The sequence below is a fragment of the Centropristis striata genome, chromosome 21 (genome assembly GCF_030273125.1).
Source record: "Centropristis striata isolate RG_2023a ecotype Rhode Island chromosome 21, C.striata_1.0, whole genome shotgun sequence".
Lineage (NCBI taxonomy): Eukaryota > Metazoa > Chordata > Actinopteri > Perciformes > Serranidae > Centropristis > Centropristis striata.
In genome coordinates this window covers 29,351,170-29,376,195 of record NC_081537.1, presented here as the reverse complement: position 1 = coordinate 29,376,195, position 25,026 = coordinate 29,351,170, and the positions used below count along the sequence as shown (strand labels likewise).

The 25,026-nt window shown below is 36.3% G+C and overlaps 1 protein-coding gene across 2 annotated transcripts in view; it reads left to right on the top strand.

The window, feature by feature from the left end:
- Positions 1-25,026, top strand: part of LOC131959702 (C-Jun-amino-terminal kinase-interacting protein 4-like) — a 77,154-nt gene that overhangs the window by 6,000 nt on the left and 46,128 nt on the right. For both annotated transcript variants that reach the window (XM_059324916.1, XM_059324915.1), the window contains exons 2-4: positions 14,361-14,481; positions 20,659-20,729; positions 24,044-24,144. In XM_059324916.1, coding sequence (XP_059180899.1) covers positions 14,361-14,481; positions 20,659-20,729; positions 24,044-24,144 — 293 coding nt within the window. The remainder of the gene's footprint in view (positions 1-14,360; positions 14,482-20,658; positions 20,730-24,043; positions 24,145-25,026) is intronic.

Sequence of the window (25,026 nt, the reverse complement as noted above, 5' to 3'; positions counted from 1 at the left end):
ATTAATATTATTATTATTATTTAGGGACAGAATGGTGTTTATGGATTCAATCGCACAGCGGATCAATGCCTCATAAAAGTAAAAAAACTCTTCCAGCAATACAAGTCTGCAACTTGCTTTGAGAAAGACAGTACACTTACATGACATTTAAAAAAAGAATTATTGCCTTATTCTGACTATAACTGGACAACTGAAGTACATGTAAACATGTCTCCAACTCTGATTAGGACACCCAGATAATGCGATTGGAATAGGATTTTCGCCGGCATGTATAACAAGACAACGCATGTGCGCATTCTCCGCATGCTCCACCACCCGCTAGAGTATGACCCCGGAACAAAAACATCCAAGAAAGCCGGTCGCACATTAGCCAGCCACATTTGCCGGTCGCCAGTTAGCGACAGCATAAAGTGTCGAACGGAGGTCAACCAGAAAGGGGGGGTATTAACCCGCTGCATGTAAACTAGGACAGAAGTCCTATTAGACACGAATATCGATTTATAAGCAAAGATCAATTAAACTGAACATGTAAACGCACTGCCCTGTGATAGTCTGGAGACCTGTCCGGGGTGTACCCCGCCTCTTGCCCAATGTCAGCTGGGATCGGCTCCAGCCCCCCGCAACCTGAGTGCGGATAAGCGGTGAAGGATAATGAATTAGTTAATGTAAACGCACTTATTGTCAGCTCTTTCACTCACATTTTTAGTGTCCAATAGATGAAGGACATTAGTTTACAATGCTTTGTGAGCTTGATAAAGCACAGTGTGGAAGCAAACCTAACCAAATGTTGCAACTTAACTACTAAATCGCACTGAGTCCATCAGACTTTATATGTAAAAGCAACCTAAGATTCCAAAGTAAAATCTACATAACAATCTAGAATTGCTCCATTATCCTTTTTAAGCAGAACAGTTTGTGGCACAACAATTGTAAAAGATGTATTGTTGCAAAGCTGTTTTTCGATTAATTTCATTTTGTTGTGTTTTCAAGTTGAAATCCACAGTAATTCTTCCTTTGTTCTTTAGGCATAAGGCATCACTGAATCATCTTTAACAACCCTGAACTACTGCATGGTTTACACTTCTATTTTATGAAATCACCAGCTAAATTTGTGGTGGCCAACATGGGTTAGATTAGTATTATTATTATTATTATTGCAAAAGAAACTTATGTAAAATGTTTCTTACTTACATTTTGTGAGTCAGGTTTAGGAAATCACAGTAAGATTTTTGTTTGTACATGTGCAGTTTTTGCCACTCCTCTTTGTTTTCAGAGTTATTGACATTTCACTTGACAGTTTAATGTTGAATGACAAGCACAACAGGTCACAAAGCAGCGCGTTAATAATTTATGTCATGTCCTAACATGTTGCTAAAGCTGTTCGATAGACCAGTGCACATGGGATTTTCCACTGCTATGTTATGTGCTTACATTGTCTTGTTCCCTCTGGCTGCTGTATGTAAAATACCTCATCCCCTATAGAACTAGCTCAGCCAGACAGCCTGTTTCATGTTGGTGTGATAGGTAATATTCTTAAGCTGAGATGATAACAAAGGTCTTGTCCTTTGGCTCTACATCCTCTCCATAGGAGAGGTCAGCTGCTGTACATGTCAGTGTATTACCATGAATGAACAATCACAATTCAGGATGTGGTATTTATGGCTAAAGGACATCATGACTGTGCCAGGATGAGATTAATGATCAGAGCTGTTCACTCTACCAGCTGTTATATTCCAAGTGTTTTGGTACTAGGGCTGGGCAATAATGGACCAAAAGTCATATCCCGATATATTTAGGCTTAATATGATATACGATATATATATATCCCCATATTTTTATCGCAAAGTGAGACCAAATGTTCCGTCAAAGTCTGACATGTCACAAGTAGTTTTATTGAAGCCGTTTATTTAACCGAACATAAATACTGTAAGCTCCATCAAATAAAACAATATCTTAAATACAAACAGCCTATGAAATAAAATAGGCCGATTTTTCTGAAATAAATGAATGTATGTGAGAAAAGAATAACATTAAACAGAACATTAAAAAATAATGAAATATGACAAACCCTAGTAAGGGCAGCATTATATATAAAAGAAACAAATTTGAACTATATATTGCTTTATGCGATATGGTCTAATTCCATATCACGTTTAAAAATATATTGATATATTTTTTATATCGATATATCAACCAGCCCTATTTGGTTCTAATGATGCTAGAGCCTGACTGGTATTATTATACTATCAAAGGCATTTAGATATCTATCTGCATCTGCATATACACTCACCGGCCACTGTTTTAGCTAGCTAGGTGTACCTAAAAAAGTGGCAGTATGGTCTTTTTTCTGCTGTAGCCCATTTGCTTCAAGGTTGGACGTGGAGTGTGTTCAGAGACGGTCTTCTGCAGACCTTGATTGTAACAAATGGTTACTTAAGTTACTGTTTCCTTTCTATCATCTCAAACCAGTCAGGCATCAACAAGGCATTTTGGCTCACTGTATATTTATTTTTTTTGGACCATTCTCTGTAAAAGATGATTGTGTGGAAAATCCCAGTAAATCAGCCGTTTGTGAAATTCTCAGACCAGCCCATCTGGCACCAACAACCATGTCACGTTCAAAGTCACTTAAATCACCTTTCTTCCCCATTCTGATGCTCTCTTTGAACTGCAGCAGCTCCTCTTCACCATGTCTACAGGCCTGAATGCATTGAGTTGCGGCCATGTGATTGGCTCATTACATATTTGCGTTAATGAGTGGTTGAACAGGTGTACGTAATGAAGTAGCTGGTAGAATTGGTGGACATTTTAATGCATTGTAGGTGTAATGTAGAATACTGTTTAATTTTCTTTTAATGAAGTTAGTTTAAGAAAGCAGCCTTCTAAATGCACAATGCCCTACAGGATATCTTCAAATGTGAAATACCCCTTGAGAGTAAGACTATGTTTTTTTGGACACATACCTCAGGAATGGCCGAAAAGAGAACATTTAATAAATATCTTGCTGGTGGCCTGTAAAAAGAGTATTACCAGGAAATGATTATCACAGGAGAGCCCAACCTTATATATATGGATGGATATTTATAAAATGGAGAAGATAACCGCATTTGTTAATCACAAATTAGAGAAATTCATATGGTAAATGGTAAATGGACCTGCACTTATATAGCGCTTTTCTAGTCACTTTGCGACCACTCAAAGCGCTTTACACTACAGACTGCGCTCATTCACCCTTTCACACACACATTCATACTGGTGGCAGAGGCTACCCTAAACGGTGCCACCTGCCACCATTGGGAATTCATTCACACACCGATGAACACAGCATCAGGAGCAATTTGGGGTTCAGTATCTTGCTCAAGGATACTTTGACATGTAGGCTGTGACGGTCAGGGATCGAACCACTGAGCCACAGCCGCCCCACATCATACTTGGAAAATTGGGTCAAATATGTCACACCTAATAGGCCAGATTTTATTTTCACAAGCTAGTGGCCATGATGTATGAGAAAGATCACTCCATACCCATACATAGTTTTTTGTTTAATTTAGTTGTTGTTGTTATGGTTGTTTGTGTTTCTTCTCATTACTTGAAAATATTATTTCAGCATTTAGGGCAGACAACAGATGCAAGAAGTATGCTCACATGATGTATACATTGTAAATATCTGATTCTGAATGTCAATAAAAAATAAATTGCAAAAAAAAGAAAGCAGCCTTCTATTTACCTTTTGCAAAGTCATATCAATGCAAAGTCAAAAATTCCTTTTAGAATTAGTATTGGTCCCAATAATCCCATATCGGTCCGGCTCTAACTGATACTAAAGCCTGTTAGAGGAAATATCTCTATCTATATAACATACACTTAACATACACCAAATAATAAACAGTTGCATAAACTTTGTATGTAGGTTGACTTTAAAAAAAAAAGATTATTAATAATAATAATGAATTGGAAACATCGTTAAGCTTTCACAGATAGGCAAGTAGGCATGGGATTATATGAAAAATTCATGTAATGTTTGTCCTGGCCAAAATAATTAAAGTTCATGATATTATCACAATAATCATCAAAATATTCTTAAAACTCTTAACATGGCACTAAAACACACTGGAGAAGGATTTACACATACAATCTTGTGCAACCTTTCCATAACTACCCTCTTTCATTATCCCCCAGTCACTTGAAGGTCTGTGACTAACTTGATACCAGTTGCATTTCACATGGTTTAACTGTGACACAAGGTAGAAAATTGATAACACACTCCGACTGTTGAAATGCAAAGTGTCCCCCAACAAAGCGGCTAACTACTCAATGGAGGCAAATGAGTAGCATGGCACAGGCTAAGTTACTAAGCAGCTTATTGGGCGACAAGTCACTCTAGCAGCAAAGAAGCAGATTAATCTTACCAAACAAATACATTGTACAAGCCAAGTCGTGCATTTCACTGCTTCATGCCCTGAGGAATACCTCCTCTTAGTAGTTTGTCCCAGCAGAGGGGAGGAAAAGGCAAGGCAGGAAATTCTTGGGGAAAAACAGCACTTCCCTCACGTTCTTTGGTCAACTCAGGGTTGTCTGCTGACCTGAACAAGACCACAGCTTACGAACATCTAATGCCAGCTGATTGATCATCATGGATCATAACATGGAATCTGTTTAGGCACAAAGCAAGAGTATTGGTTTATGGTAACACACTGTGGCATTGCCTCATACAGCATGAGCAAAATGGAAGATTTTAGAAGACAGACCCTAAAAGCTTTTAGCCATGCTAGCAGCATCGCTTGACCCCCGCCATATCTCTTTGGTCCTCATCTCTATTAATCGATAATTCAATAAAAATACTCTGCTATGGTTCATTTTTAGTTAAACATGTTTTTTTTTTTTCTGAAAAGGGACTTGTGTAGTGAATTGTTTAATTTGAATTCAAGTTTAAGGTAACTAAATGTAAAGATATGTAAAGATGGCTATCGTTCAGTTGACCGGTGAAAGAGCAGGGCGAATAAAGAAATACGGCTAGTGTTCAAGGAAACATCAGGGAGAATCAACCATAAACCTTTGAGCCTAAATTAGAGCTGGGTGTTATATCGATATAAAAAATATATCGATATATTTTTAAATGTGATATGGAATTAGACCATATCGCATATATCTATACAGTTCAATTTTTTTTCTTTTTCTATATATATAAATGCTGCCCTTACTATGGTTTGTCATATTTAGTTCTTTTGTAATGTTTGTTATTCTTTTCTCATTTAAATATATTCATTTCAGAAAAAGATTGGCCTATTTTATAGGCTATTTTTATTTAAGATTTTATTTAAATGTGCACTTTATGGAGCTTTGATTTTTTTTTTTTTTTAAATGGTACTCCTGTTGTTATACAGTATTTATGTTCACTTCAATAAAACTACTTTGACTTTGACTGAACATATCGGGATATATAATGTATATCAATATTCAGCCTAAATATATCGGGATATGTCTTTTGGTCCATAACGCCCAGCCCTAGCCTAAATCAATGCCATACCCAGATGAGCATTCCGTTGTGCACAAAGATAATCAACTCGTAGATGTATCAGAATAGTAAGTGTAGTTAGCATCTTCTTTGTTTCTGTTGTTTGTTAGCTTGAAACGAGTGGTGGCTAACACAGCGTTGGAGATTGTTTTTCGCTCTCTGCACTGAAGGTTTCAGGTTTCTTTCCAGCTTTTGCATATTAGAGTGATGACCCTGAGTAATTTAGGGAAGTGCGGATACATCTCTCTTTTCAGTAGAGGAATGTGAAAACACCTCTCTAGCAAAAGACTTTGCACAGATACAAGTAAATGTAGTCAAGGTCAGACATTTTAGGGGACACAAACACATTTTTAAGTGTAGGGGGTGTTTATTCTCTGCAACAAACTAGTGTGTTTATCAGCAACTGTGTGTGTCATCATAATCACATATTGTGAGTCACATGATTGCTGTAGACTTTGATTTGCAGGCTCAACTTTTTCCAAAAATGACTACATGGTTTGTAACATCCGTATTATTAACTGTGTCATTATAATAGAGTGATCTGATTGGACACACAGCAGTAGTTCTTCGATTACTTTATTGATGGCCAAGGCCTTACACACCCCTCATTTCTCAAATGTCCCAGTAGCACCCGACAGCCAAACACACTGAAAGGACTCAATTTCACTCCGTCAATTGAGTGCCAATACAGTGGAGCTCTGTCTGTGTGGGTGTGCACGCATTTGTGCAGGAGCCACATGTGTTTGTGTGTGCGTAAGTGTCCGTTGGCACTCGGGGACAAAGAGAGCATTCTACATAGAGCGTAGGGGGAAGAGTGCACGCTAACGCGCTGGAACACTCATTCTCTGGAGCGTTGTCATATGCACAAGCCTCCTCCCAGGGTCATATGATGAGCAGCAGTGTGAGAGAGGAAGATGTTGGGAGTTGTTCTAAAGAATGTGTTGAAACAATACAAGGGTATTGTCGACATTTCATTTCATTCATTTAATTTGATTAATTCTTCTTTTCAAACCGAAAAATAAACAACAAACTACAACAGCGTAGGCTAGATGCATATACATATTCATACACATACTCACATAGACACCATTATACAGATGTACATAAACATATAAACATTTACACACATACAGTATATATAGCCCTATACATATACATGCATCTGCCCCGTCTAAGTAATAAGATAGATATAAGAACCAGTTAAGTTAATATTCAATACGCATTTCCTTATATCATTTTGGTCCAAAAAAAAGGGAGTAGGCTGAAGTAAAAAATACTCAAATAAGAAATTTTCTCTGTATATATAGCCACTTAATGTCAAATAAATATATTATTTTTATTATTTATTTATTTATTTTCTTATCAGTCAGCCGTAGTATATCAAACAAATTAGATCTGAGAATTTTTCACTACTCCCGCAAAGAAAACAAACAAACAAGAACAAACAAATAACAACAAAACAAAACACTGAAGGCAGTTACAAGAACGTCCTCATCCAGTTTGCAACCTATACTTATTTAGCATATCATTTTTCATAAGCCTTTTTAACTTAACAATTGTTGTGCATGATTTCATTTCGTCGCTGCAGTTATTCCATATTCTCACTCCATTACTTGTAATGCAGTGATACTTTTTTTTTTTTTATAATTCAAAGTTTTTATTATATTTTCATTATTACAACATACAAACGAACATCAAACAAAACAGACAGGATGGAGGTCATAAAAATACAATAATAGTAAATAAATAACTAAATAACTAAAATGAAATAAAAAATAAGATGAATAAAATAAAATATAAAATCTGAAAATAAATTAACTAAAAATAAGACAGGTGAGTTGGCAAGGCAAGCAAATTAACACGTCTGTCTACCAAAACTATCCCATTTTTCTTTTATCATATCATTTTCACAATTCAATCTCCCCAACATCTTCTCACAGCCACAGTCCCCATCATTTGTGTTTTCCACAGACTCAGTGTGGGAGCTTGGGTTCCCTCCAACACCTCAGAATTGTCCGTACACATGTTATTAGGCCAGTTTTAATATTCTATATTTGTTCAACAGGGGCACCATAGTTCTGTCTCCAAGGAGACATAGTCTTGGTGACCTGGGAAGTTCACAATTTAATGATTTGCCCATATAATCTATAACTTTTTCCCACAAGGGGAGGATCTTAGAACATTCCCATAATGCATCATGGATAAATATGCCACTTTCTGCCCCACACTTCCAACATAGATCATTATTAATTAAACCTATTCTGTGAAGTCTTGATGGGGTAAAATAATATCTATGCATTATTTTATACTGAATAAATTTTCTTTATGTATTCTTCAGTGTTGGAAAGAATTCCCTCCAATGTTTTTCAATGCAGTGTACAAGACAGATCTTTCTCCCATATCATCTTGAGATTACTACAACCATTATTATTTGTCCAGGGACACATCTCATATCATCTTGAAGCCTTATGATGTATTTTCTGTTATTTTCCTTATGATGATGACTTCTGTCCCGACCAACAGGAACCACCTCTTTAATAATGCAATGATACTTTGAATTGGTCTTTATCATAGGTGTTCTCAGTACATATACCTGGCAGGGTATGTGTCATCCATACAGTGTGTTGGTCTTAAATGGTGTTTATTGGTGTAACTCAAAGCAGAATTCTTTGAGTAGTCTTTGTGTAGCTGTCGTTATGTGCAGTTGCAGATTAAGGGGCACCCCCCACTATGAACCCCCCCATCTGTAGTCTGGCCCAGTGCTATGTTAATGCTCTTAGTAGATTTACATGGGAAATGCTGCATTACTACCAATAACTCAGTTCTTAAGATGCTCCCTGAGCTTTGCAGACCTCACTGTGCCCTCTGTGAGTCTCTAACTCAAAGCCCCAGGACTCTATGCTAACCTTTTTCCAAACGGGTACTCATGCTCCTACATGAAAACATGTAGGAGCACAGTGAAAAATGTTAAAGTAACAATACATGCATTACATACATATTTGACATACGTGACTGCAATTATGATGTAAAAACCAAAGTGTCGGACTTTAAAGGAACACTCCACCGTTTAATAAAACCGTTATTAAACCGTTGTTAAAACATGTTATTCGGTCAAGTAAGACGAGTTGATACAGACCTCTTGCGTCTCAATGCGTGCACTCAATCGCCCTGGTGCGCGGCGCCACTTGGCTAGCACTTAGCTTAGCCCAGTTCATTCATTAGGATCCAAACAGATGGACAGTTAGAAGCGACCAAACTCCTCCACGTTTTCCCTATTTAAATACAGCTACACGAGTAGTTAAACGACCAAGTATGGCGACACAAAATAAAACGTGGCGCTTTTCTAAGCGGATAAAAAGGATAACTATAATGTATGGCGGAATAGCACTTGGGAGCACTTCGACTCGGTATCGTTGCCACAATAAACAACCAAGGGCTGAAACGCTAACAAAATGTCTGTTTCTAACTAAAACTATATACTTAAACACACTTTGTCTAGCAGAAAGGACAAGTTGGCTTTTAGCAAACTGATATTAGCTATATGTTAGCAAGCTAAGGAGCTTAATACTGCATAGCTTTCTGATTTATCCACATTCTACAACACAAGTTACAGAGTGTCAAATGCTTTTGCTTAAACTACAGGAATGTAGATAGCCTAAAACTGACTTTGGATGTTTTACTTGATGACAAAATGCCCTACATACGTAAGTTAACGTTAAATAGGATGCCATCCTGATATACCCAGATCATCCGCTACACCTTTATGGACCAAAAAAACAGCAGTGGACAGCTCCTCTCAAATTCAAAAGATCCTTCTCTCCTACAGCCATCAGGCTGTCTAATCAAGAGCTAACAGACTAACTGAATTTCCCCTCAGGGATAAATAAAGTCATTTTGAATTTAATTTGAATACACTGAGTTTCAGGGTTGCACAGTTTTCCCCGTTGTAACTGCTGATGTCTCACATCTGTATTTGTCTGTATCCACTTTATCCTAGTCAAAGTTGATTTTTCATGTTCCCATAAATCTATTTCTAGGGGGAAATGCAAGTAAAATACTCACATCGTAGAGCCCTGAGCCCCAAATAACCTCCTCACCCTCTTGTTGGTAAGAAAATTGTAGCCATTGATACAAATTGAATCAAATTTCACAATAAAGTGAAATCAATTTACTTTTTTTCTGTTTGTTAGACATCCCATTCAAAGATAATTAATGGTAATTCAAGTGCTCTAAACTGAACGAGCTTCGAGAGCCCACAGGCAGAGAAAAACATCTCAGCCTATCAAAGACTGAATTGTGTTAGAAAAAAAAGAATAAAACAGGCTTTGTGTTTTAGAGAGAGTTGACAAAAGTATCTTGAAGAAACACCTTTTATTCAACACATCCATTCTAAATGTGATGTGTGTGTATATAAAGAAGAGGCTGTTTATAACAGGGAAGCTCAGGTGATCCTCATCTCCTTGCAGCTGACATCCACCCCCTGCCCAGGGCCCAAATACAGGCCCTCTTATCCACTGTGAGCACCCACATCACAAGACTGCATGTTTACAGGCATGGCACAGACTTTGCCTGTCATCAGGCACCTGACTCGGCAATCAGCTGAGGTATCAATGGATCAGCTGCAAGTAACAAAACCAACCAACCAAGAGAGATACAAAAACATGTAGAATTCTTACTTTTAAAATTCTAGGCTATAGCTATCACAGCCACATTTACTTTTCCAGTGTTTTCAGGTTATATTAAAGGGACCTATAAAGCGTTTTTTTTTTTTATTTCTTTCAGATAAATGTCATGCTGAAATGTTGGATATTTATAGTAAGCGTTGGGGAAGTGTTAAATAATGTGTTAAACATGTGTAAAAGTAATCCCTGTCAGCAAAAACCATGACCATTCAAATCACTTTGATTCCAATTGTTTTCTTTTAATTTATATTTTTAAGCACACAGTTTCAATAAACAGCAGTTGAACACTTTCTTCATTAGTATTCATTACAAAAAACACTTTATTCATGACAGTCATAAAATTGGATACATAGACAAGACAATAGAGAAATTAAAAGAAAAAAAAGTCCACAGTCCAACAGTCGCATACGATTCCAAAAGGGTTTTTTTTTTTTTAACTAATGTGATGTCAGTTTGTGACAGATTTCTATATCTGCTCCAAGCACATAACTGCAGTGTTTATATACAATACTACATGTAGATACATGCTAACATCAGAGAAACCTGTGATGTTGCAAATTTCTCCCCAATTTTGGATCACATGTTTGAATGCGTATTATTTGCTTTAGAAGCTATTCATTCGACGGCAAGAGCAAAGATGTGGAAAACCTGGAAATGCTGGTCAATCAGAGGAGACTTTAGGGAGGTGAGCCTGAACCTGTAAATGAACATAATAGGTCCCCTTTAATATCTGCATTTACTTTGTTCTAGTTTTTCTTCACTTTATCTTGATATTATCCCTTTAGAGACACACTTTCTGTCAGAGCTCATTAAAGTTTCATCTAATCTAATTTATTCACAAAGTAAATTGCCATCAGGGAGCAGTGGTTGACCCACTATTAATTGGATTAGATTTGGACTGAATGGTGGGTTTGTGTCTGAAGGCAGTTTAGGAAGCTGGGTCCAAGTTCCAAGTGTCCATTCTGTCTCTGACAAGGACCACTGATATCCATTTGCCTTTCTGGGATCGGTAAAGCAACAGATCATGAATTATAACGGTTATCATCATGATGATTTGTAGAGCATGTTGGTCTTTAGAGGGCACCCAGTGTGTTTTGTGATAGTGTACGGTATTAATTTTCTCCTCATATGAAACAGTGAGAGAGTTCTTAGTCCCAGATCCCCTGAGAGAAGGGCTGAGGTTAGTAAAAACGGCTGCTGTGACGATTGAAAAAACAACCTTGACACTGAAACCAGCTGTTACTAACTTACCCAGGAAATTGTGTGTCTGTACACAAGCAATCTCACACACAAAGGCTGTTTTTTTTTTTTTGGTGAGGAAACTGGCGCCGTGCACCTGTTGTGCAGAGAGGTTAGATGACATGCACAATGGACAGATGACACTTGATTTTCCACTGGAATCAACACCGTTGGCATGAGCAGGCCTTTCACACTGGCAAATGCAGAATTTAGCCCATAACATCTCAATTTTAGCCCCAACTCTATTTCATGCAAACTCAAAGGGTTTGAGATGGTGACTGTTGTGAGGTACGGGTGGGCGATAGATTGATTATTAGGGATGCAACGATTCAACTTTTTCAGTCTCGATTGCGATACCTGGGCTTTTGGTATCGGCCAGTTTAAGTTTAGGCCTCACTGGCCTTTGTGTATTAAGCTTGACTTTAACATTGCTTTCCTTTGTACAACTAAATGTAAAACAAATACATAGTAATGTACTGATTTGTTATTTATTAAAACTATAAATCCAGCAACATGGTCAAAAAAAATCCTCAAATTTAACAGGACATTACATTTGAATTTTTTACTTTTTAATGAAAACCAACTACAAAGGGTCCGGTACAAATCTGTTTCTAATGGCTGCCATAACTGCAACAACACATGCATTCGGCTTAACGTCAGTCGCCAGTTGAAACTTGTTAATCCGTAACACCAGCTAAACAACGTTTGTTATGTTATATCTTGTGGAACACTAGCTTTTACAAGCATTACAAGTAGCTGGAGAACTTGTTGCTGTTTCAAGAGTGAAATGCCTCAATGTTGCTTATGTAACCCACTTGGGGATAACAGAATACTCAAATGTATGTGGACTAGTGTCTCGGTTCGTAGGAGAGGTAAAAAGAAGTGACACTGGACACAGTGAGCAGCTGGAGTCAGAGGTTGCTTTTATTCAAACCTCCAATCTCTGTTTGTTTACAACAAGCACCGGATACGCTGTGCACAGTTAGCGATGCCGTTAATTCAAGATCGCTATGTTTAAGATCAGTGGAGACGCAGTGCATAATTAGCCATGCTGCTTTGTTTTGATCAGCTGCTGATGTTGTGCACAGTTAACTTCCCCGGTGGCTTAAATTGTTTGCACTTGAAAAAAAGAGAGAAATATTTCATTTATTTTATTTTAACTTTTATAAATTTTAGTTTTAATTTTATGGAAGAACATTTCAAAATGCATGTGCAGCTCGGTTAAATAGTCTCTGGTCTGTTGGTCCAGTCATATATTTCGTCATTGTAGTTTTCTTAAAGTCTCGTTTCGTTCTCGTGAACCCAATATCATGTCTCATCTCGTCTCGTGAGCTGAGAGTATCGTCACACCCCTACTTAGTTCTAATAATCAGAAAAACGGTACCTAAAATAAGGTATTATAGGCTCAGTCCTCTACCTGGTTACACTAACATGTTGTTTTCAGCTTCCGTTGCTTATGAGGTCGACTGGCTTGCTACTGAAGCAGCATGCAGCTGGCACGTGAAGTAATATGCACGCGCCTAAACATCAACATAGAATTACACTGAATAGATTGGTCCCATTCACACAATAACCGATCCAGCTATTTGAGTCATATTGGCCCGATATCTGATATTAATATTGAAACAGTGCATCCCTACTGAATATACTCCTGTATCGCAGCTTGTTCTACGTGGGTTGTACAGGTATACATTGTCAGATTCAGCTGCCAGCATAACATTACTGCTGGGTAGTAACATCCAGTGAGGAGTTAGCTTTAGCCTAAAGTTAGTCCTTAGCCCTCGTCTCTCTCCCCGACTTTGTTTACAGTCTTGGCGCCATCTGAACGCACTTCCGGTTGGCGGAGCTGTATTGGTAGCCCCGGTGTCAGTGTCAGAGAGACACTGAGTCTCATGGCACGTGCAGCCATCTCGACAGTATCAGTAACTTAAACTAGGCTACAGTGTAAGTTTATATCATGCCATTATTTTTTTTTTTTATAACAGCTGTTGAAAGTGTGCAGTCGCCTGGTTTTAATAAATACAGTTTTGCTAATGTGGTTGTGAGTTCCCTCTGAGTACCTCTTTGCATTTAATTGTTCCATAGAAATTTCTGATGATTATAATCAAGAAGAGGTGGGTCACGTTGATGCGTTAGCTGAAGCCAGTTGGACAACAAGGTTTTTCATGTGAGATCAAGATAATATGCACACGCCACCAGCTGGACAGGAGTGTGAATTACTTAATTATGGTGGATCACCCCAGTTTTCTAATCTGTCAATATGACGTTTCTATTAAAAAAAGAATCCCTCAATGATGGAAAATATTCGGCTAGCACAACCCCTGTTCTGTATATTCAATTAAGAAAGCGATTAAAATGACCATATTGTACCTAAAATTTGATTATTTTGATATTTGGAACTCCCATATAGACCACAAACAACAACAACTGCCTCACCTGAGAAATCAGTTAAGTTAAAAACAAAATTTTCCTTCTCTTCCTTTAAAGATTCACTCTGTCTTTTCAAACCAAGTTACTAGCAGGCAGCTGGATTCACAAGATCATGAGAATGCACGGGAATTACGTTGTCTTATGATATTACATGTTCATGTGACAGTATATACACGTCATATCAACCAAACCTGTAAGCAAAAATGTTTTAATGCAGACATGTTGCAGGAACTACTATGATCATCTTATTGGTATGATTGAATGGAGCATTTATGAAACGGTGTGATATTGTTATATTTATAGGCCATATCGCCCAGCCCTATCATGAGGTCATGAGGAACTGACAACCGCATGCATGTGCGACATTTTTGTCTCCTGTTGCTGTCACAACAAATCATCCCTCACTAGGAGTTTCACAACTTCACAGTTAATTTCAGTGCTTTAATAATAAAATACTCTGTTCTCTTCCCTCTGTTTTTGGTCTTTATCTACAGAGGTACATCGCCTTAGAAGACTCCCAGGATGGCGAAAAGAAGGATCTCCAGGGTCGGCTGGTGATGTTGGAGTCACACTCACGTCAGCTCGAGCTTAAAACTAAAAACTATGCAGATCAGAGTAAGTGCACAGACACAGGTTTTACTTTACTGGCTCTTTTATTGGAAAGTCTAACACACACACACACACACACACACACAGGCCAGATACCCTGAGAGCAGCATTGACAGTTTGCAGGTCTTGTGACTGTTTGTTAGCCTAATGTGCCAGAGGACAGATGGACTCCCATGTCCCTGCTGAATAAAGGCCATTAGTAACATACTAAGAGTGTTTGCCTGCCAACTCTGCTAAATGAGCTGTAATAGAATAGACCAAACATGTTCCAAGCACAGAGAGGTTTAGTTTGGTGTACAGGAGGCGACCTGCTTGTAATTTTATCTAGAAAACAAAATTATTATTTTTGTTGCAATGTTTAGAACTGGACAATTTTTAAAACCTATATCGTGCAGTTTTGAGGTGGAATAAAGTAGATCTTTACTATGTGGATGTATGCCGTTTTTGCATCAATATTACCACTTCAATGTACTGAGTTATAACCTGTTTTTATTTATTTTTTAAAATATGCTCATTGAAGAATAATTAACATTATTATACATCCTATCTTTTTCATTGTCAACCAATTCTAAGAATTAAAACTGAAAATACGGAATAAATAAAACAAAATGGCCAAATAAACATCAGTACTTTATGTTCGGTGTCATTCAGTCATTGACCTTTTAAACTAAATAAAGAATATATTAAAAATAAATAGCTAAATAAATATTAGTTCTGTGTGTTCAGTGGCAGTATATTGCTGACCATTTAAATAAAGAATAAATAAAACATAAAATCAGTAAATTGCTTAATAAACGTCAGTACTGTATGTTCAATGTATCATTCAATCACTGACAATGTAAATAAAGAATGACAAAAAAAAGTTCACAAAACATCAATTCATGTTTAGCATCAGTGAATTGCTGACCATTTAAATAAATAAGAAATTGAATAAATGTGTATATGACCATTTCTAATACGCCCCAAGCTGGTTTCTGCATTATATGTTTCAAAATTGTAGAAACAGTTTTCATATTGGCATCTTATTGGCAATCTATATGCCGATACTGATGTACACTGCCCTACAAAGCCTAACTACAGTAAGTGCATTTTTGGTTGAAATTGAGTTATTAACTAAAAATGAACTCCTTGATGTCTGTTTTATCCTGTGACAAAGTTTTAGATTTCAATTTCGCTTTATTTCAGAGAAATAATGATGTAAAAATTGCAGTAACTACAAAATCCTACTCAAAACCAAAGCAGACAGCAGTTAGTTCCCTTACCAAGGTCTGCTTTGACTGTTGATACAGTGTAGCCTTATTTTACATATTTCTTCATTGTGTTGAATAGTGAAGACAAGAATAATAGAAATTATAAGTTTATTTGATAGGGATATTATTATCTAGATAGTGATGAAGTAAAAAAAGTGAGATACAATGATTATTAAGACTGAAATATAATATTACTTTATAATATGAAGTCTAAAATACACAAATCTTTGAATAGAGTTGTTAAACACTTTTAAATACGCTTATAACAAAATCAATTTGAAAATGTTTATTCACTGAAAAAATGAAAAAAAACAACAACAAAAAAACAACCTGAAAGAAGACAACAACATTGTAGTTACTGCACTCTGTTTGTGCATTACTATTAGGACCTTTTACAGCAAAACCAGAGTGAAGTAAGGTCAAATAAATTATCATGATTTTTAAGCATAAAATGTATCATCAATACATGTAGAAATGTGAAAGTGTCATATCTCTTATCTACCTATAACCCATCTAGCTGGCCGGTTAAAAAAAACTTTAAAGCAGTTTTTCTCAGTTTTACCCTTTTGCGTAATTACTGCAGTTAGGCTTTGTAGGGCAGTGTATAATATATCTGTAAAAGGCCGATATCAGCAATTCCATATATCAGTTGGGCTGTAGTAACATTCTGTGTTTCTAGATGAAGAGAATGGCTAAATGTCAAAACATTCACGTTTAAAGTAACTGACCATTATCTTAGACATTTTAATGTATAGGAGCATGTAGTAGAAGTAAGTCTGAGAGTGGAGTTTTCACGTCATCAAAAGAAAACCCTCATGATATGTGCATGACTGCACTGTTGACAGTGTGTGTGACTGCTGTTTGTTCCACCACTGGACCGTAACATACGCCACATTCATGCTAGGGAAAATTCAAGAGCTCTCAGCAAATTTCTTTTGATTTCTTTCGATGTGACACTTCCCTTTCTTCAGTGTGACAGTTTCATCTGTCTGTAATTATGTTTGTGGCCCAAATTGGCAGCAGTGTGAGTTAGATGACTAATTTAATCTGGGTTTGATCCTGTCAGTGGAACACACACAGTCTAACTCACTGTCAGCTTTGTTTTCTGTTCATTAATGTCATTACTTTTTAAATTAATTAATTTTTAATTTAATTTGGCCTTTATTGGATGTCTTACAGTATGCAGTAGGGCTGCTATTTTGGTCAATATTGAGCCCACAATTATTTAACCTGCTTACTCATTGATTTTGGAAACATCATGCATTTATTTAACTTAAAAAACAACAACTTTCAAGCAGTTTTTTCTAACAGTTTAACATTGGATTAAGAGTAGATATATTATATCCCGATATTTTTTATTGCTAAGTGAGAGCAAATGTTCAGTCAAAGTCAAAGCACAATATGACATGTCACATGTAGTTTTATTGAAACCGCTTATTTAAGAGAACATAATTACTGTATAACAGGAGTAATATCGGCCAATAATATCTGCCAACCGATTTAAGAATGAATAAAAAATAATAATGACAATAAAATCTGTCGGGCCATAAAAACTTTATAGAAATTGCACATATGGGCGAGTGCAATGTCCAAATCACAGCACTAACAATTTTTGTTATATATGTCAAAATGCCATCAGTGGTGCTGCAGAGATGCCTTGGACTACAAATCATTACGGAAAAAAATCCTTTATGATCATGTTGATATATTTTTCAATGAGAAAAAGATGATAATTTCAACCAATACGGTGAATCATATCACTAATTCCTTTCAAAATAGTTGCAGTTGGATATATTTTTTCTAAATCCTTCACCTCTAATTATTATTTCTTAACTTGTTTTTAACTTGTATATTTATCATTATGATTCTATAGATATTTTCCAGTTTTCAGTTAATCAGAAGATCAGTTTTTCAAGAGGCCATATTGAGGGGCTTTCCTTTTGGATCACTTCCTTGTACGCTGCACACCTCTTCATCTGAACTGTGGTTATTTCTGCTCCACTCTTCAACCACTAGTTCCTCTTTCGGCCCTCTCTTAAACACACTGAACCACTGAATTCTGTGCAGCTGCTTCATTGATCACGTAGGTGTTTTTTAAACCTGTATTTGAGGATGTCAAACCAGTACTGAAAGGTTCTGAGAACTCTCAGTACACAGACTTTTGGGGGCACGGTGGCGCAGTTGGTAGCGCTCTCGCCTCACAGCTAGAAGGTCCTGGGTTCGATTCCCGCCAGGACGCTGTGGTGCTCCATGTGCCCAGTGTCCGTACGGATACGGACGTTTGCAAAGGACACTGAATTGCCACCATCCACAGTGTGAGAGGGCATTTTGCTCGGCTGGCATCTGAGAGACACAAAGACTGTGGGACTGTTTTGACTACAAACGGATGTCACCTTAGAGCCACAAACAATGGATCACAACTGATGGTTGCTCTGTAGATAAGTGTATGGACTTTTTATAACCTGTTTTTCCTTCTCATCACACAGTAAACATGAGATGTGCAGTTTTAACTTGTAATTTATTTCACCTCTGTCATTTTCATTCTTTACCTGGGATTACTTGAACCTTAATTTTTACTAACCACCAGTGATGGAATGTAACAAAGTACATTTACTCAAGAATGCACAAGTACAATTTTAAGGTATTTGCACCTGAGTATAATAATACAAACACTGTACTTTTTACTACATTTAGCTGCCGGCTTTAGTTACGTTTCAGGTCGAGATTTAACATAAAAACTGGATAAATTTGAAGTGATAATACATTTTAAATTAAACCTCATAACAGTATATTTAGTAGTTAAAATGAGCACTTGCTTACATAAATGCATCAATAATATCAATCCAATAATATGTTTTGGATATATTAAAAAATCTGAGTTGAGCCAGTCTGCATAACAAGTACTTTTACTTTTGATACTTTTGCTGATACTTTGCACTTTTACTACAGTAAGTTTTGATGCAGGACTTTTACTTGTAGTGGAGTACTTTCACATTGTGTTATTAGTACTAGGGCTGGGCAATATATCCATATAAAAAATATATTGATATATTTTTAAATGTGATATGGAATTAGACCATATCACATATCGATATAGTTCTTTTTTTTTCTTTTTGATATATAAATGCTGCCCTTACTAGGGTTTGTCATATTTAGTTCTTTTGTAATATTTGTTATTCTTTTCTCAGAAATAAATATATTTATTACAGAAAAAGATTGGCCTATTTAATTTAATTTCATAGGCTATTTTTATTTAAGATATTTATATATTTAAATGTGCACTTTATGGAGCTTTGATTAAAAAAAAAAAAAAAAAAAGGTACTCCTGTTATACAGTATTTATGTTCACTTAAATAAACGGTTTCAATAAAACTACTTGTGACATGTCATATCTGGCTTTGACTGAACATTTGCTCTCACTTTGCGATAAAAATATCGGGCTAAATATGGTATATCGATATTCAGCCTAAATATATCGGGATATGACTTTTGGTTCATATAGCCCAGCCCTAATGTCTAGTTACTTTCTCCTCCATTATGTTTCATTATTTTGATTGACTAATATTACCGTCCACCTTCACAAGCTTTCCGAGGCTGCAGAGGAGCACCTCCGCAGCACTATGCTTCCTAGTGGACAAGGTTTGCGATAAAAGTATCGGGGTATATATTGTATATCGATATTCAGCCTAAATATAGCTGGATATGACTTTTGGTCCATATCGCCCAGCCCTAATTCGTATTTTTACATAAGTAAGGGATCTGAAAACCTTTTCCACCACTGCTAAACACATGTATTAGATTTAAACTTTTAAGAGCACCATTATCAGACAGAGGAGCTGCTATGTCATTTTATATACACTACTGGTCAAAAGTTTTAGAACACGCCAACTTTTCCAGAATTTAATTGAAAATGATGCAGTTTAATGTCTCAGTGTACTCTGAAATTAATGCACATTTGCAACATTTAAAATTCTTTATTGAGCATGATAGTGTTTTGAAAGAAAAAAAAAGATTCAAAGTCACATTTTATGTTGGACTAAAGGACTAAAAAAAGACACAAAAGGACAAAAAAAAGACACAAAATGACCAAAAAAAGACACAAAATGACAAAAAAGACACCAAAATGACAAAAAAAAGACACAAAATGACTTACAAAGACATGAAAAGAATTCAAAAATGGACAAAATAGCCCAAGACTCCATAGAGTTAAGTTGTTAACCCACTTCTTGTTCCCTGAAAAAAGGCCTACTTGTATAATTCTGAAATGTACATTATATTTTACCTTTTTTTATTTACCTCTGGCCATTCACCACTTACCTTTGTACCCTTTCAAGCTGTTCATTTGACTTGAACTGCTTGATTTTCAATAAAAAACTGGAAAAATTGGGGTGTTCTAAAACTTTTGACAGGTAGTGTACATTAAGATGTTTATATCATTGTTGTCAAAATCACTTCTGTTTTTGATCAGAGTTTGATTGACATCTTAATCTTTGTTGAAACATAAATGATGATTTCCTCGGCCAAGGAAGTTATACTTTCCATTGGCGGACGTCTGCGCCCTAAGAGTGCCCTTCTAGTTTAATGAGTTTGATTTCTTGAGCAAGTGTGTGAAATAATCTTGTCAAGACTCTGCTTGGTGTAGCATAGTAGAGTTTGTTGATGCATGGTGGCCCTCCTCTGGAACTCACACGTTATTACAGGAACTACTCTACCACCACACAATTAACGGATACAAAATGTGTGATAAAAGTTATTGATTTCCCTACTGGGCAGATTGTTTGTCAGTGGTACAGTTTGAGCTGTGGTTTGACAAAAAAAAGAAAGTATACTACATTAGATAATTCATACAGAACAATTGCCATTTTTAGACAAACTTCTTGCTGTCTTGTTTTATCAAATGAATGTTGAGTAACTGTTTCTCTTTTTCATCCAGTTAGCAGATTTGAGGAGAGGGAAGCAGAGCTCAAGAAGGAATATAACAACCTTCATCAGAGACACACTGAGGTATGATGCTCTGGGATAAATATGTTGTTTAACTGTCCAAGTGCTTACACACTGCATACACACCATGTTTTTTCATTCACTACTTCCGAGACACTATAACAGTAATCAGTGTTCCCTGACACGAGAGTTACATGGTTATAATTACAATAAGTGAAAAGCTAAATAAAGACTTATCACGACCGATATGGGATTTTTGAGGCTGATACTGATTTTAAAGGGGAAGATTCATAGATAACCAATATGCTGGCTGATATAGTAACTTTTTGAGCTGGGATGAAAATAGACATTTATTATGTAGATTGTGCACTGGTTCTTCCACTACTATGCAAATATACCCAGAGAGCTACTCTCTCATCATAAAAGTGTATTCAATAATATTAAACATTGTTATACAAACAATGTATTTCATTGTCAGCCAATTCTATGAATGATACCTGAGAAAATAAAGAATAAGTAGAAATAAAATGAATAGCTAAAGAAACATCATTACTGTTAAGTTTCAGTCAATTGCTGACTATATAAAAAAAAAAAAATAATAAAAAAATGAATAGCTAACACTATTTCAATGCAAAGTAACATTTTCCGCCATTATATATTGTTTCAATATTTTTTTTCCAAAGACACATATCGGACATCATATACACCGATCCCGATATGCCTTTGATAGGCCAATATCGGCCTGTAATATCTGTCAACTGATATATCTCTCTGACTCTAGAATATACACTTTATTAAACATCAAATAAAATGCAAGTCATGTTGAATTAGGGCTGGGCGATATGGACTAAAAGTCATATCCCGATATATTTAGGCTCAATATCGATATACGATACATATCCTGATATTTTTTATCCCAAAGTGAGAGCAAAATGTTCAACCAAAGTCAAATATGACATGTCACAGGGAGCTTTACTGAAACCGTTTATTTAAGTGAACATAAATACTGTATAACAACAGGAGAACCTTTATTTTAAAATCAAAGCTCCATAAAGTGCACATTTAAATTAAAAAAGATCTTAAATATAAGCTGCAGCTTTTCTGGAGAAAGGATCACAGTTCAAATTTGAACTATATAGATATATGCAATATGGTCTAATTCCTACGTTGAATCATATAATGTCAAATCAGTGTCAGAGCACCCTGCTGGGCTTCTGAAGAAATACCTCTGAAGCTCTTTTCTTAAATTGGTCGAGATTTTTTGAAGTCGCCAATATTAGTTAATTGCTAAAATAACAACACTGTTAGCTTATCCTAAGAGTCATAACAGAACACTGGGGATGTCCTGATCAAGTCGTTTTGCCTCCGATCCTGATCCTAACATGAATTCTGTTTCTGTCCTGGTCTGTTCTACATAATGCATCACTGACAGATGCTCCAAAGCCTCTGAGGCTCCAGCAGCCAACTGCTCATCTGAATAATGTTGAATAGAGGAGATGAAAGTCTAATAGAAGCTGTCAGCTGCACCTTGTTGCTCCATCTTCATCATTTATTGTGAGACTGACTCTCACAGCTGTGTCTGGATGCAATGTGTTTCATCTGTGAGATACAGGCTCTTTAGAGACCCATTTGTATGTCAATGAAATTCAAGAGTGATTTTGTTATTTTTTTAAACATATTTTTATTGCACATTTTGTAAATTTACAAACGGTGAACAACATAGAACAAGAAGGCACATACAAGAAAGCAACAACAATAATGATAGCAATAATGATGATGAAAATAAAATTAATAAATAAATAACTGGAAGGAAAAGGGGGGTGGGGCATTAATAACCACAAAACAAAATCATGGTGGTAGAAAGATAAATAAATTAAAAATAAGTAAATAAATAAATAAATGCATATACACACACACACACACACACACACAGATACATATACATGTAAAGCTCTAATATATACTAATACTAAGATATACTATGGATATATAATACTAAGATATACTAAGATATATAATACTAATATATACTAATACTAAGATATACTAAATCAAGATAAAATGAAAAGATAAATAAATCTTCAGTTCAGCTCATCATTCCAGCCATTTAGTTTAATATCATTTTTCTCAAGGAAATTACATTCAGTTAGAAAACCTTCCAGGTTTTTCAAAACTTGTCAAGCTTGTTTTTCGTGGTGTAGCTTATTTTTTCTAAAGCCAAGTAGAAAGACATCCCTGTTTATACTATTGTTGTTAACTATTGCCAAGTAGTACAAGGTTTATCCCTTTTCCATGAGCAGGCTATACATCTTTTAGCTTCCAGAAAACAAATATGTAAAGTGAGTAAGGATTTTTCATTTTTGGAGGTCACAAAATTGTCTGGGTAAATATTCAGTAAACATAACTTTGGTTTGAAAGGTACCTCTTTTTCAATGAATCAACTGCCCAGGTTCAACACTTTTTCCCAAAAAGAGAGTATAAGAGGACATTCCCACATGCAATGGAATAAAGAACAAGAGTGAATTTTTAATACAGCATATACAACATGTAAACATCAACACAATCTCTACCATCCAGACTAGGGCTGCACGATTATGGCCAAAATGATACTCACGATTATTAATCACGATTTTTCATCATGTTAGGGAAAACATCTGTATTTTTATTGCACTATACTTTTAAACAGTTTTTAGTGTGTGCACAGAGTGCCTGGTGCTTGTTGTAAACAAACAGAGATCACTAAGTGAACACCTCCTGCAGCAGCACATACACACTGTACTGCTGCAGAACTGTTAGCCTGTTAGCAATTTGCAGACTGGACACTAAGGGGTTAACAGCCCCTCCGGCTCTCCAGCTGGGAGAGACTGCTGCAGGAGGACTGTGCTGCTTGTACTCGTTCTTACTCTGCTTAACGAGTCGCCGGCCTCCGCGACACCAGAAAAAGTCGCTGGATTTGTCGCAATCACTTTTTTGAAAAATAGTGGCCAAGGGGGTCTAAAAAGTCGTTAAATTTAGCAACAAAGTCGCTAAGTTGGCAACACTGCTTCACTGGCTTTTACAAATGGTGAGTGTTGTTGTGGCGTCCAGTACTACATCACATCCTGCTTAGCGTTCTATCCAATCAGCAAACAGGCTTTTTTCAGGGGAGAAAAATGGCCCCACCCCCTGGTGGTTGGTGGACTACTGGTGTAGAAAGTGCTTGATTCGATATGCAGGAGAGCCGCATTTTAAAATGGAAATATCGCCGACAATCAGGTTAATTTAATCGTGGCAGCCAAAATCGTGATCACGATTAAAATTCTATTAACTGTGCCGCCCTACTCCAGACTTTAAATAGGATTTGAACTAATGCCATGTGTGTTTTATATACCTTCCAGATGATCCACAGCTACATGGAGCACCTGGAGCGAACTAAACACCAACATGCAGTCCAAGCAGAGCCGGCAGATGCAGGCACAGGCACGTCCAGCAGAACACGGTGAGACAGCCCAACCACGCCATGTTTTTCTCTCACTCAACCTACAGAATTTTTCACTCCTATAAATACTTGAAATGGAAAATAAATGCTTACATAGCAGAAGCTCCAGTCCCAAAGCTTTGTTCTTTTTTGAAAATCTTATCCATTGTGATTTTTTAACTGCAGCTTAATCAGTTAAAAAATCGAGTCGACTCAATTTCAGTACTGATTGTTAGGGATGGAAAAAGAAAACCAGTTTCAGTTGAGAACAAGTTATAATAGTTTTGGATTTTTCATTAATTATAGTTTTCATTTCGTTGTGAAATTTTGATTTAAAATTCAGTTAGTTTTATTAGTTATTAGAGTGAGTTTGCTAGCTTTTATTAGTTTTTATTTTTGAAAATGCTTAGTTTTAGTTTAGTTTTTATTAGTATTAGTGTTAGCTGTTTTTTGTTTTTTTTGTAATGGGGTATTTGTTGGGAGCTTCTCTGGGGGAGGGGGGCAGAGAGGCTACCTTGTCCAGGTACTTTAAATTAGCGTCCTTGTGCAAGCATTTGAAATGGACTTTCAGGTTGGATCTTCAAAGACATCTCAAATAGGACTCTGTTGCTTTCTTCCCACTTTCGTGATGACCATTATGCCAGGCGCTGTGGGTAGATTGTAAACTGTTACATCTGGGACTTTGAGGTGCCGTAATGTGTCGGCAGCTGGCGTAAAACTGTCAGGGCTAAATAAATAGATTTCACATCGACCAAAAAGGCTTATGTATGAAAAAGTCGACAAAGATAAAATACGAAAAACATTTTCACTATAATTGTAGTTCGTTTTTGTTAGTTTTGTAACCACGCAATACAGTTTCAGTTAATTATTGTTGTTTTTAAACTCTGGTTTTTATTTTTATTT